The sequence below is a fragment of the Rattus rattus genome, chromosome 15 (assembly GCF_011064425.1).
Source record: "Rattus rattus isolate New Zealand chromosome 15, Rrattus_CSIRO_v1, whole genome shotgun sequence".
In the NCBI taxonomy this organism is placed as follows: domain Eukaryota; kingdom Metazoa; phylum Chordata; class Mammalia; order Rodentia; family Muridae; genus Rattus; species Rattus rattus.
Genome location: NC_046168.1, coordinates 53,253,948 through 53,267,276, shown reverse-complemented (window position 1 = coordinate 53,267,276; position 13,329 = coordinate 53,253,948). Strand labels below are relative to the sequence as shown.

Below are 13,329 nucleotides of genomic sequence, written 5' to 3'. Positions count from 1 at the left end.
GGTAAGAGTCTCTTTATTGACACACTTCCATTTATGCCTTTTTGGCTTGCTTGTGGGTCACTTGGAGTTCTTGCCTTTTGATTCCTAAGTGAGTTTGGAAAAGACTCAGTCCCAGAACTGAGTTTGTGAACAAAAGTCATGAGAAGGACCTCTGGGGGCTCTGAATGATGAGTGTGGCTGTGGAAAGGGTGGCAGAGAGAGGAGAACTACATGGGACACAAAGACTTGGGCAAATGCCAAGCTGGTGAGGTTTTACATTTACATGAATTGAGTATTCTGTTCCAGAAAAATTGAGGCTCAGACAGATTCTCCAACTTGACTGTGTCCTAAAACTAGGAAATATGGAATCTGGGTTGTTTCCCCCACTTCAGCCTACCCAATCTGCCTATGCACCTTGCTAAAAGTCTTCCTTACAGATTGTACTTGAAAGTACCCCGTGCCCAGTTGCCAATTAGGCAGATGCCAGTGAGGTCAGTTTGTCCCTGGGGAACACTTTCTAAATAAACTGGAAATCTGTCTCTCTCAGCAGTTTCTGCTTGTTTCTGGTTTTCCTTCATAGAATATTTGATTTAGCAGCAATTTTAAATTTGTTGTATGCATTAAAAGAAAAATAGAGAGGGGGACTAGGACATTATATTCATCTTCCTGTTGTCAGAGAGAAGAAAGCGAAGGAGAAGGAGGTGATGCCTTGAAGGTGTGAACCCCTGTTCTTTATCAGTTGAGGTTTTAAAAAGGGTTTATTGTTCTGCCTTTGTCTCTGCTTTGTCTTCTGTAGCTCAGAACTCACTCTCCTGCTTCTTTCACATTCCTGTTTCTCTCCTAGCATGAGAACACATTGCAAGTTACAAGATAAAAGCAACTTGGTTTTATTGTTATGTATCTTCTAAACATGCTTTGCTCCCAGCTCTAAATGGACCACAAAATACAGGTGATGAAACACTCTTTCAAAATCACCCTGCTAGAGACTCTCATCCTGGTGCCTATGACTGACTGTCACGTCATACATATAATGTCACATAGCATGATGAGCCACTCCAGACTCAAAAGTCTGTGGGGAAGTGGTCACTAAGATTGTCAACCAGTGTTAAGTTTCCCAGGACAACCTGATGTTGAAGACAGGGAAAGATGGGTCAACATTGTGTCTTCTATGTGACCAATCTTCAGAGGGCACCCACCCACACTTTACTGAGACTGCACTTAATGGATTGATATAAGCTTCATGGGGGCATGAGGCCATGTCACAGAACTTCACTGAGGTCACTGTTGAAAACATCAGCTTCCCCACAGGCAGGAGGATCACTAGCTAGTTCTCCATTCATACTGAAGAGAAGGCTAGATATAACAACTTGCTCCCATCCATCATCAGGGGAGTCACTGATGCCACGACTTTGTCTCCATACTTTTAATATGTCATAATTTAATATTTCATTTTGGTTTTTTTAGGGACAATCTTGCCCTCAAGGGTATGGATGGCGCAAGGTCTGTCTCCTGTTTGAAACCAGGAACAATATAAGCCAACTGTCACAAATGGTGGTGTAGTAAATGACACGCGTTGGCTGAAATATTTTGTGCGGGCATGCCCATCCTTCTGACTCTGAAATATGGCGCTGTCCTCTCTTAGGTTCATACTTGAGAACCACAAAATGGAGTTAAGAAGGAATCCAGACAAATCATGTTTTAAGTAGGCTTATGATTTTTGGCTTGGAGCCACATTCAGTTCTACCTTGGCTCACATGTGGCCTTGGAGCACGTTAGGCATACCTTAACTGGGGAGCTATATCTGTAGAAAGCTGTGCACACACCTATGTATGGGAATGTGCTCGCACACCCACACTTTTGGAATGAATGAATGGAGAGGTGTCTGAAGCACACAGCAGGAGCCTTGCCATCCTGATCTACCCTGGCTTTCTGGGGTTGTAAACGTTAATGGATCTTCATCTTGAGCTTGCAAACCGGGCATGCGCAGCAGCACCTAAGAGTTGGAGAGCCTGGGAATCCAGGAGACTTGGTTGACAGGGACATCCCTATCTGCCTTTGAACTAAGAGAACCTTTTTTTACCCCCTGAGGCCAAGCAAAGTGGCATTTGTCACAAGCACCAAGAGGAGAAAGCAGGTGCAGAGATAAACAGACTGCTTTTCATCAGGCAGACGGAATGGAAATGGTCCCCATTCTCCAAGTCCTGCCTTCAGGTGACAGTTGAGCATGGGGTGTCTCATCAGCCTTTAGCTTTTCCTCTGCACTCCCAACAGCCACAGATCTAGCTTCCACCCCAGCTCTCAGGCCAAAGCACTCCTTTAATGCCCATGATTACTGCCTTCCTCAGTTGGGAGTGCAAATGGTGGATCATAGCCCACTCCTCAAAGAAGCTACAGCCAGTGGAAATAGGAAATAGAAAATGAATGCTCCTACAGTCTGCAATTTTGTTCCCTCTGTATAATGCAGAGGGGCATAGAAGGAGCAGATCTCCTCTCTTATGATTTCAATATTTGAAATGATTTGTATGTCTGAAAATCAAGTTATTCTAAAGGGGAGACAGTGAAAAGCCCTGGACCCCCATTTGCTGGTATTTAAAGCTTAATGAACTCTTAGCCAGTTCTCCACCCAGAGCTGTATGTTGTTGCTTCTTAATGGTGATCTGTCCAGTGTTCCAACATGCCAAGAAGCCTTACTGTTAATGAGAAAAGTGTATTTATTAAATAGAGAGCTTTTCCAAACATTAATATAGTGACCAAGTACTGGTAAACCACTGTGCTATTACACTGAAATCCTAGGCATTATACACAGAGAAGAAACCCTGGGTCCAGCATGCTCCAGATTCCAGCTTGAAAATAATCTCTCCCAGCTGTGTATGAATCTGGACAGAGAAAAGGACACTCGGAGCTCAAAACCTTTGGGTGCAAAAGATTCTCTACAAATGCACATTTAAAGTAAACAAAACCCATCAGGCCCAGGCAGGAGACCGGTGCCTGATTGTCCTAAACGCATCGCACTGGAATCTGCAATTGGCAAGGTAATTGGCGTTATTACAGCTGATGGGGAATTTCTGATGCTGCCCAAGCTCTTTTTTGAAATAATACTCAGCCATTTAATTTGTCCAGCTCTCATTTAGCTGATTACTCTTTTCTGCTGGAGTTATCAAGAATGAAGGCCGCTTGCCTCTCGAAACATCAGCAGGCTGAGACTCACAGGGGCTTCTTCCTGGACCACCCTCCCCTTTCTTCTTACCTAGCCCTGCCTCGGGCTCCGGCTCACAGATGTCATGATACCAATAACGCAGTAAGTTCAAAGTGGGGGAATCCAGCTGCTTTAATTGAAAGCTGTGTACCTTGGGTCCCAAGCTCAGAGATAATTGAAGCTATGCTGTGAAATCATGGCAAAAGGAAAAAAAAAAAAGGCTCGAGAGAATTATTAGCTAAAAATATGACCAGCAACAGAGGACATCTTCTGTATAAATCCTCAGGCCAGATGGCATTACGGAAATATCAGAATTTGTCCACATACGTTTTTATGTGGGGTGAAATCTGTTTTAAACTTTGCTCCACAAACAGCCCCTCTTTGTAGAATGGGCTCTACAAATAACTCTGGAAGGTCTTATTGTTTTGCTGGAAGCACACAGGGTTTTGTTCACTGTCCCTATTTCGGAATTTCTGTTCCTCCCCAGATTAGGGAGAGGCGAGCCAAATTCAGACAGCTGTGTTTTCTCACAATGCCGACCAGGCTGGCAGACACAGACCTCTCTTGGTAGTCTGTGAGCTACTTGGCCTGTTGGTACATGACGGATGGATGGAGTGGGAGAAGCAAGCACTCCGTGGTCAGCATGGTCTCTTTAGCAGGTGCCACGGAAGTTACATTGATAGAACCCATGTGTTCTGGAAACACCTCTTGTCTTACTCTGACATAAGAAACTGATTATGGATGACAAAAGTCATCACACTCTTGCGCCTTATGCTCTTCCTTCCAGACAGTGACTTATGTTATCAATCCTTCTTCTGCAGGGTAGGGGGTCAAAGAGAATTTATGGAAATAAGTTTAGGAGAGCCATTAAAATAAGTCCATACTCTGCTGGTTGGAAAGCTCCTGATTCATTTAAGATAAATTTTAATATTTTGTAGATATTTTTTCTTCTGGGAGTAAAAGCTATAATGCTCATTTTGAAAGTATCTTACAATGCAGAATGCAGAATGCACGGTGGCATGCATTGTGGGTGTTCTCCCAGGCCAAGTAGCCTTACCCGTCTTGTTAGCTGATAACTGTCAAGCTATCTTACCCCATCCTCCTCTGTGGACACAGCATCTGCAGTTGCTCACTTCAGATGGCAAGTGTCATGAGGGGACAACTGCAAAGGGCTCAGGGGTCACTGCTATTCTTTGTTTTGAGACTATGTGGTTTTTTTGGGGGGGGGCAAAGTACAATGCCATACTCGACTCCTATTACCTTGGGGGATTGTAATTTGTACTCTGACTTTGACAACGGGTATCTGTGACCAATTTTAATTATGTAAAATTCAGAGTAATAAGAATTGCAGTACATATTTATGGAGTTCTTACTGCATGCCTAACATGGTTGAATCCTACTCAAACTAGCATTGAACAGGTATTCTTCCACTGACGAGATCGCAGGTTTCATAAAAGTTAGGTAGAATATTTTTTTAAGGAAGCCATACCACTAGGCAGAGACAGACAGGCTGCTCAAGCATACCAGTGTAAGCCCAGAACTGGCCTTCTTAACTGCTACCCTACAAAGCAATGGAAAAGGCTCTTTTTCCTCTTCACACGGGAACTACAGGCGAAGGAACGTTATGTTTTGTTAGTAAGCACCAACTGTTACTACCACTTACATGTTCAGACATCTCAGCCCTGCTTACATGTCTTTTGACCTGTGTGGCCATTGTCTGGAGCTGAGATGGAGAAAGGGTCCCATCAGAGGCTCTGGTCCATAAGATTTAGGAATCGAAGAGATATGAAAGGATCTTCATAATTGGAAATTAAACAAGAGGGAAGATGGTGGCCATTGTTAGGCAATAGCAGAACTGTGGTGGAGACAGATTGCTGCCTCCAGTGGCCAGCAAGAAGATGGCCAAAAGAAGGGAGAAGGAAGCTGCCCCCCAAGAAGACTCATCTCCTAGGGGTCTTCTAACGATTTCAAATGTGACTTTGTTTGGTAGATGGGGAAAGAGAATGGAGGGATACGAAAGTAGAGGTTGCCAGGCAGAAGTAGAACTAACTTTAGAGGCAAGATCATTCGTTGGCTGGAGAAGTAACCTTTCTGCGTGAGGCAAGTTGGGAACAATCCTGTTGAAGACTTTATGAAGAAACCTCTCAAATCACTAAAGGGGAATTAGCATTTACTTCATGGCAGTCATTCTCAAACCTTCAACTATGGAGGAAAGCCTTGTATTATAGCAAACATTCACACAGAAAGGCGGTTGGTTGTATGACTCAGCTACAGTGAGCACAGATGTTTGAGATGTAGAGGCCTCAAGTAAGAAGCACTGGGAAAGACCTTCTAGAAAGTTCCCATGTAGGCTCTTTTTATCATAAGGAAAAGAGAAAGACTAGATCACAGAAACTAAAACACATGGTCAAAGGAAAGCGTCCCAGGATAATTAGACCCAGGAGTCTCAGGGGATTACAGGGTTTATCTCACCTTTCCTCCTTGTTGCTAAGATTTGATGTTTTTGTTTTTGAGAAGAGAAAAACTACACTTAAAAGAACAGAGAGTATTGTTCACGGTAAGTCTCAGCTGGTCATACCTCATTTTCTTGTGTTCCTCTTCTGAATATTTGAACTTGAAGCAGCATTTGGAGGCCCTACATTAAATTTGGATAGCCTAGCAGAGGTGGCCTCCACTGATTCCATTGATAAAGGGACAAACTATCTCTGGGTAGGAAGAACCCCTTGATCTTCCCCTCCTCCCTGTTGTTTATCAAGTTTCCAGGGTGTGAAGGCTTCCACATTTGGTTTAAGTTGGCTCCACCTGGGCACGCCTCTGGAGATGGTCAAAACATCTTGGAAGTCAGAAACAAAATATCCACTTGAAGTCTAAAGAGATTTAGTATCCCAAGAGAGCATATTAAGCCATCAGAATATCCCTCTTGAAATTAAAGGCTCTCTGGAAAACACCTCTCCAGGACTAAATGCCAATGCTGGCTCAAAAACAAATAAACAAACAAACAACTCTAGCAGTGCAAAAAAAAAAAAAATGTAAGCCTATTACATGAAATTCATGATTTTACATATGAAAACCAGTTATGCTCCTGAGAATTTTAGTACAGTCTATATATTTGCATGCGAGCAAATAAATTTTGTTAAAATGGTCTGTTATGATCACAGGTATTCATATCTGCTAAGAAAATAATTAAAATTTTGGCTGCCTTTTGAATTACAGGAAGAGATATGCATGTTTTGTCTAGCTACTCTAAAGGCGACAAGAAAGATACCTTTCCAGGTGGTGCTATTTTCTCTAGAGGGGTAACATTATTCATCAAACAAAGATGTAGCTATGGGCTCACAAAATAAAAAGACACCATCCAAATGTTCTCCTTTCATTGAAAGTAGGAAATGATGACAGTAGAAATCAGAACAGAGCTTCCCAGTGATTTGTAGGGAAGCACTAGATTGCCCCTCCAGCCACTATTTTGCCATGAATATTGTGAAATGTTAGAAAGTCTGTATTGCTAAGAAAACCCTCACATTCTCGGATATCCTAGAACTATCAGGTTGCTGTAAATGTCTCTAAATGCTTAGTTGCTAGCCGTTAACTGTGTGGACCAATAGCAGACACTGCACAGGTTACCCTAGTGTGCACCGCAAGCTTTGCAGAAACAGAATAACCTCCTGCGTCTCCTGAGAGCATGACATAACAGCTGAGCTGATGTACAACCAGCCAGATAAAAGGCCTTGAGAATAAAAGCCAAATGTTTCCAAAGCAACCACCTCAGCCAGGAGGACTCGCAGATGCACCTTGCTGTAGCAGGCAGGGGAATAACGCAGACTACCACACCTATGCAGTTCCTCCTCCTCAGGGTAATGTAATAAAGATGAACCCTTTGGATACTGTTAGATCCAGAAAAACAAAAACAAAAACAAATCAAACAACAATAAACTCCCACAGAAATAACAAGACCATAACCTCAAACACTATCATTGGCTACTCTACAATCTTGGGCAAATTTCAATTGTTGAATGGAAATAGTAATGGATAGATGTGTGAATGGCTGCACACAGCCCATACTCAGCCAAACTCCCTCTGCCTGGGATGTAGCAGAATAAGATATCATCTAACGAGGTTGCTATGGGAGGTTGACTTCAGGGGGTGAATTAAGTCCATAGCATGTTCTGGCCACAAGAGTCTATTCCGGTGGGAGACTGTTCACATCCCCTCTCTTCCAGTCATCTTTTCTACTGAAGTCTTTGTCCAGAAAAGGAGATCCCCACTTGCTGCCTGGGGAACTTCTGACATGACTTGTGTCTAGACCAGTCTAGAAGAATGCAAGCCCAACTATCATAGTTAATCCTGGAAATCCTGGACTTTTGTGTTTTCCACAAGTTCCTCTCAGAATTTCCACCTGTGCTGAGGTATCTCTCAGTTTTGAAGTATGAAGTAGCAGTGGGGTGAGCAAGCAGTTAGCAATGACAGAACTCTCTCATGTTCTGTCTGGTTTTTGAGATGATTTCCCCACCCACAAAGAGAAGAAGCCAATGTGTCTCCCCGTGGCTATGTTTATTTTCTTCTTCGGCCTGGTCTCAGTTCTCTGAGAGTGAGAGAGAGGAAGGGAGGGAGAGAGGGAGAGGGAGAGGGAGAGAGAGAGGGAGAGGGAGAGGGAGGGGGAGGGGGAGAGGGAGAGGGAGAGAGATCGGATGAAGAAGAAAGAAAGAAAAAGAAAGGAAGGAAGGAAGGAAGGAAGGAAGAAAGAAAGGAAAGAAAGAAAGAGGAAGAAAGGAAAGAAAGAAAGAGAGGAAGAAAGGAAAGTGTGAGTTTAGAGAAGAGATGAGAAAAAGTTCTTGGGCAAAATGGAAGAACTCAACATCCTTTCAGCAATCTTTCTATTACTTTAAGATGTAGAAAAGCTTTTCCTTGGAATCTGACTCAGAAAACTCAGTATGATTTATGGAAATGAAGAGCTACGTGAGTGGATCTTACTCATGGTTAGACTAAACTTGAATTATCTTTGCCAAGGAAATCATGCTATCTTAGTTTTCCATGTCATCCTGACATAGCCTTGGGCTACCTGAGAAGAAAGTCTCAATTAAGAGATTCCCTAGATCAGAGTGGACTATGCACGTGTCTGCGGGGGATACTGCCTTGGTGGTTAATTGGTATAAGAGGGGACAGCCCAGCATGGGCTGCTCCAGTCCTTGGGCAGGTGATCATGAGTTGTGCCAGAATCTACCTCAGCACCAGCTTGTGAGCCAGCCAGCAAGCTGCACCCTCCATGGTTTTTCTGGTACTTCTTTGGCAAAGGCAATACCCCATGGACTAGCCAGCAAGCTTGTAGGCAGATTCTGTTTGAGTTTCCACTCTGATTTCCCTCAATGATGGGCTAAAGCTTGTAAACTGGAATAAACCACTTTGTCTCCTAATTTACTTTTAGCCCAAGTGTTTTAATCAGAACAACGGAAAGGAAACTAGAAAGTCTAAATTGAAATGGAAAGCATGCGTGGCTAAGAGCACTGATGTTGGAGCCAGATTTGAATTCAAACCCGACCTTTGATGTTCATAAGCCCTGTGACCTTCATACTTGTGTCTCCACCTGTTTGCTTCTGAACGGGGATAAAATAATTACTGATTCCACAAGTCACTGGAAAGATGAAATACATGAAATATATGAAAAGTTCGCAGAATCCCTACCTACCTATAGGACATTTGGAGGAAGTAAGTGCACTGGCTGGTTCTGTGTGTCAACTTGACACAAGCTGGAGTTATCACAGAGAAAGGAGTCTCCCTTGAGGAAATGCCTCCATGAGGTCCAGCTGTAAGGCATTTTCTCAGTGATCCAGGAGGGAGGGCCCATTGTGGATGGTGCCATCTCTGGGCTGGTAGTCCTGGGTTCAAGTCAGGGAAAGCAATCCAGTAAGCAGCACCCCCTCCATGGCCTTTCCATCAGCTCCTGCTTTCAAGTTCCTGCCCTGTGTGAGTTCCTGTCCTGACTTATGGAAGTGTAAGCTGAATAAACCCTTTCCTCCCCAACTTGCTGCCTGGTCATGGTGTTTTGTGAAGGAATACAAACACTGACTAAGACAGTAAGTCATTAGCACATAGATATTCAAGCAAAGGCAGTGTGAACACATACTAACACATTTTGCTTGAGGTCAATGGGAGCTGGGCGCTCTGGAAATGCCAGAGTCACATTTTAATGTTTGTATTTGTTGATGCCGAATTTATGGGCAGCTGGCTTCCATTCAAAGTCAAGTCAGATAACAGTGATTTTGTTCTGACTGTAACAAATCAACTATGAAATGGTGTAGCTAACTGCAGAAACATCTAAATATGAGCTAGATATTAGAAAATCCTAAGGAACCGGCATTAGATTTGATAGGCATGACAATGGCCTGTGATTGTTTTTAAGGCTCATATTAGTTTGAGAAGCTTAACTGGGCATTTATTTTATAAATAAAATGAAATGATGACTGGGGTTTGATTGAAAATAACCCTCATAACTAAAGCCAAAGTAAGTGGGAGTATAGAAGAAATAAGGCTGGTAAATCGTGCTGATTACTGAAGCGGCCCCAGTGCTGTATGGTGAGTAAGTCACCAGTGACTTTGTCAATGGATGGTCAATTGCTAATAGTTTACAATTGATGAAAGGACTATAGAAACCATGGAAATAATCAATGAGACCAATAGGGTCTTTTTTAGAGCATATCTGTGTGTGTGTGTGTGTGTGTGTGTGTGTGTGTGTGTGTGTGTGTGTGTGTGTGTGTGTGTGTGGTGTGTGTGTGTGTGTGTGTGTGTGTGTGTGTGTATCTGAGACACACAGGAAAACATGGTAGGTTGAAGAACAGAGAGATTTCTGTTTCCTAATTGCCATCTGACTCAACAAGAATCCTTGTAAGATCCTTGTCTGATACTCTCTCTGGTGTTCAAAATCACCTCTCCCCTCCCTGAAACAGTTCCAGATTTTAGAATTTTCAGCCAAAAATATTCTTTATGATGTATCATTTTATGGATATAATATATAATTTTTCCATAATATAACATACATATATATTTGAAAACTTTAAAATAGTTAAATTTTAAAGTCCAACTATTTTTCTAGATTTCTGAGACCTGAAAATTGGCTCTAACTCAATTCTAAGTATTTTTTTTTAATGTAGCACCTTTAGAAGGAGGCACAAAAAGTAAACTTCCGTGTTTCCAGAACACAGTCCAAGTACTGCCACTATGGCTCACTTTCATATGGGCCTCACCTGCCCTGGACTAAAGTTCCCACCTCATAACTCTTCCCTGTTTTCCTAGCCCAAGTGAATGACACCTTGACTTGGAAATCTTTCACATTTGCTCTATAGAGAGATCCTCTCTTCTTTGTCTGCGTTTTTAAATAATTTATTCTGTACTTCTCCAGTGAAAGGAATACCTCTTCCTATCACTCACACAGGTTTCCTTTCTGAGTACTGTAGGCTTTCTTTCTAGCACAATGTCTCATTTAATCCTCACAACAATAAGATACTCTCTAAGACTAATTTTTTTAAATAAAAAATACTCATCAAAGTTACTAGATGTATTTCTCAGAGTCATAAAGATGATTTTTCTGTAGAATATTTTAAAATCTAGAACTGTTGCAGAAGTGGAAGGGTGCTTTTGCATGCCAAAGAGAGACCCATACAAAGATCTTACAGGGATGCTTACTGAGTGGGGAGGCAATTAAGTAATAGTAATTGCTATGTTCTCCACACTAAAATGTTTTCCTACACGTCTCTGTTCCTGTGTGCCCTTGACCATAATATCAGTTAACATTTATAGTGATTTATAATGGAATCCATTATAAATCACTAGAGTTCATAAGTCACTCTTACACTTGTCTCATCCTTGTGGAACTACATTATTATCCCTAAAGGAAGGAGCTTCCTTTACAATGATGGAGAATTCACAGAAGTCAAAGAACCAAGACCCGCAGGCTTTCCTTTTAAAAAGAGCTGAGCTTATTTTAAAGTCGTGTTCTCCCAACACTATGGCTCAAGCTGAATAGCTGGTGAATCATTCAGTCAGGTCCCCTCGATACCCTTCTCTCTCTTCTATATCCCACCTGGGCCCTCACAGGCATGTGCACAAGATTGTGGCCATTTGTCTACAAAGTCTAAGCAATGGCCCCATCTTGGTGGGAACTCATAAACAAAATAGAAATGATACCAATAATTGTACACTCTTTGTGTCCTAGTGAGAGGACATTGTCTTCATACCTGCTTTAGATTGCTCCTTGTAGGTCTCAGCCTACAAGAGACAGAATGTCTAGGAAAGACAGACTGGGAAATTGAGGAAGGTCCCATCACCGAGTGCAAGAATAACCAGCTTATGGATGACCTTCCAGTAGTATGGAAAGTGTGCAACGAACACAGAGCATAACAACATACATGCACTTTGTGACCACTGAAATTCCAATACATACATATGCATGGTTGTATAGAACACAGAGATGCCCTCTTCTCTGTTTCTTTGGTAGAAAAAGCTAAGACTTGCTGTGTTTTTCTTTACATTACAAACCCCTACTTGTAGTCTTTGAATTGGGAGAGGGATAGGAGAGGGAGGGAGAAAAGTAAAGTTTATATTTACTGGGCTTTCACTAGAGAAAGCCATTTCCTGTTTCTCTCAGGCATGAAGAGCACTGTGTTCACAAAGGGGAATGTGTGTCCTCATTTCCGATTATTAAAGACCAGAGAGGACAATCTCTATATATCCACCATTACTGGCTGTCAGGTCTGTTCTTGATTTTCACTAGTGGTCCCTGAATTTGTCAGTTCTCCTCCTCCAGGTCTCCCTGGCCCTTCTTCATCCCCATTTCTATTCTGTGTGGCATGGGGGGCTATTTTATATCAGGATCTGGATCTTCTGATGCCTTGGCAATAACAGGTACCGAGAGGTTATAACCCATGAGAGAGAGGTGAGGTAAAGGCACAATATGCAACTGGTTTAAAGACAGAAACATTTCAAATATATGGAACTCTGTTAGAAAGTTGGCTTTTCCACATTCAGAAGTTCAGACACCAGCTGTGGTATTCTTTGCTGCAAAGGTATAGGACTGTGGGATTATAAAAGCCCCAGCAGGTAGGGATGCTAGAAAGTTTGTTTCACATGAAAAGGAACCAGGGCCCAACCACCACATCCATCATTCTTAAATGCATCTCTGTGTTGATCCTGGGCCTAGGCTGGAAGCTGTGGGAAAACGTAAGGCACATATGCCTAAGTGGGTACCCCAGAAAACTTCTCTTTTGGAAAAGGGGTCTCTATGTGGTTTTAGCTAGCCTGGATCTTCCTATGTAGATAAGGACTGCCTGCAACTCACAGAGATCCACCTGCCTCTGCCTCCCAAGAGCTGAGAATAAAGGTCTGCTCTACTATACCTGGCTCCCAGAAAGCTTTTGCCTGATCCCTTTTGTGATCTTCCCATAGTGATCCTCAAACAGCACTACAGCTAGAGATAACGGGACTGCTTCCCAACCACAGTCAGCAATGCTCAACTCTCTGCCTTTGTGGAAGCCTAGGAGCCTGGCCACCAGCTCCTCACTACAAAGCATTTGCACGTGAGTAGTGTAGAATCATAAACACGTGGGAGAGATAGATAGAGAGATATGGGGGGAAAACCCCAGCCTAATTTCACTCTATTTCTTTTAATTGAGCTCTGTGTTAACCCAACAGTCTAGAAGTCTTGACTATAATGGCTTTTGTTTTTCACAATAGCACAGTAAGAAAGTCAGAGTAGAAAGCAACCATTTGTCAATAAGAGAGAAACCCTGGAGGGAGAGCACGTACCAAGCCATCCTCTCTTCAGTACCTGAAGTACAGAAGCAGAGGGTCCACAGTGAAGCTTTTGCCTTTGTGTCAAGCCTGTTTACTTAGAGCCTCCCACCAGATCTTGCTGCTCTCAAACTACATAAAACCAGTGCGGGGACTCACCTGTGTCTGAAATCCTTTGAGGTCACTGGCTGCAGGGTCACTGGCTGTGAGGAGCTGAAAAGAACAAAGGAGTTTTCCTCAGGATAGCTTCTCAAAGTTTACACACAGCAACCCCAAGACAACCAACTTGAATTACTGTAACCTAGATCAGGGATCCATACAAACAATCAGAAAATGTGAGGAAGCCAGACTTTCTGAGCTTCCCCCCTGGGTATTCA

General features: G+C 42.7%; 1 protein-coding gene across 1 annotated transcript in view; it reads right to left on the bottom strand.

Moving 5' to 3' along the window:
* Positions 1 to 13,329, bottom strand: part of Setbp1 (SET binding protein 1) — a 365,848-nt gene that overhangs the window by 160,116 nt on the left and 192,403 nt on the right. The window contains exon 3 of the mRNA XM_032886020.1: positions 13,112 to 13,165. Coding sequence (XP_032741911.1) covers positions 13,112 to 13,165 — 54 coding nt within the window. The remainder of the gene's footprint in view (positions 1 to 13,111; positions 13,166 to 13,329) is intronic.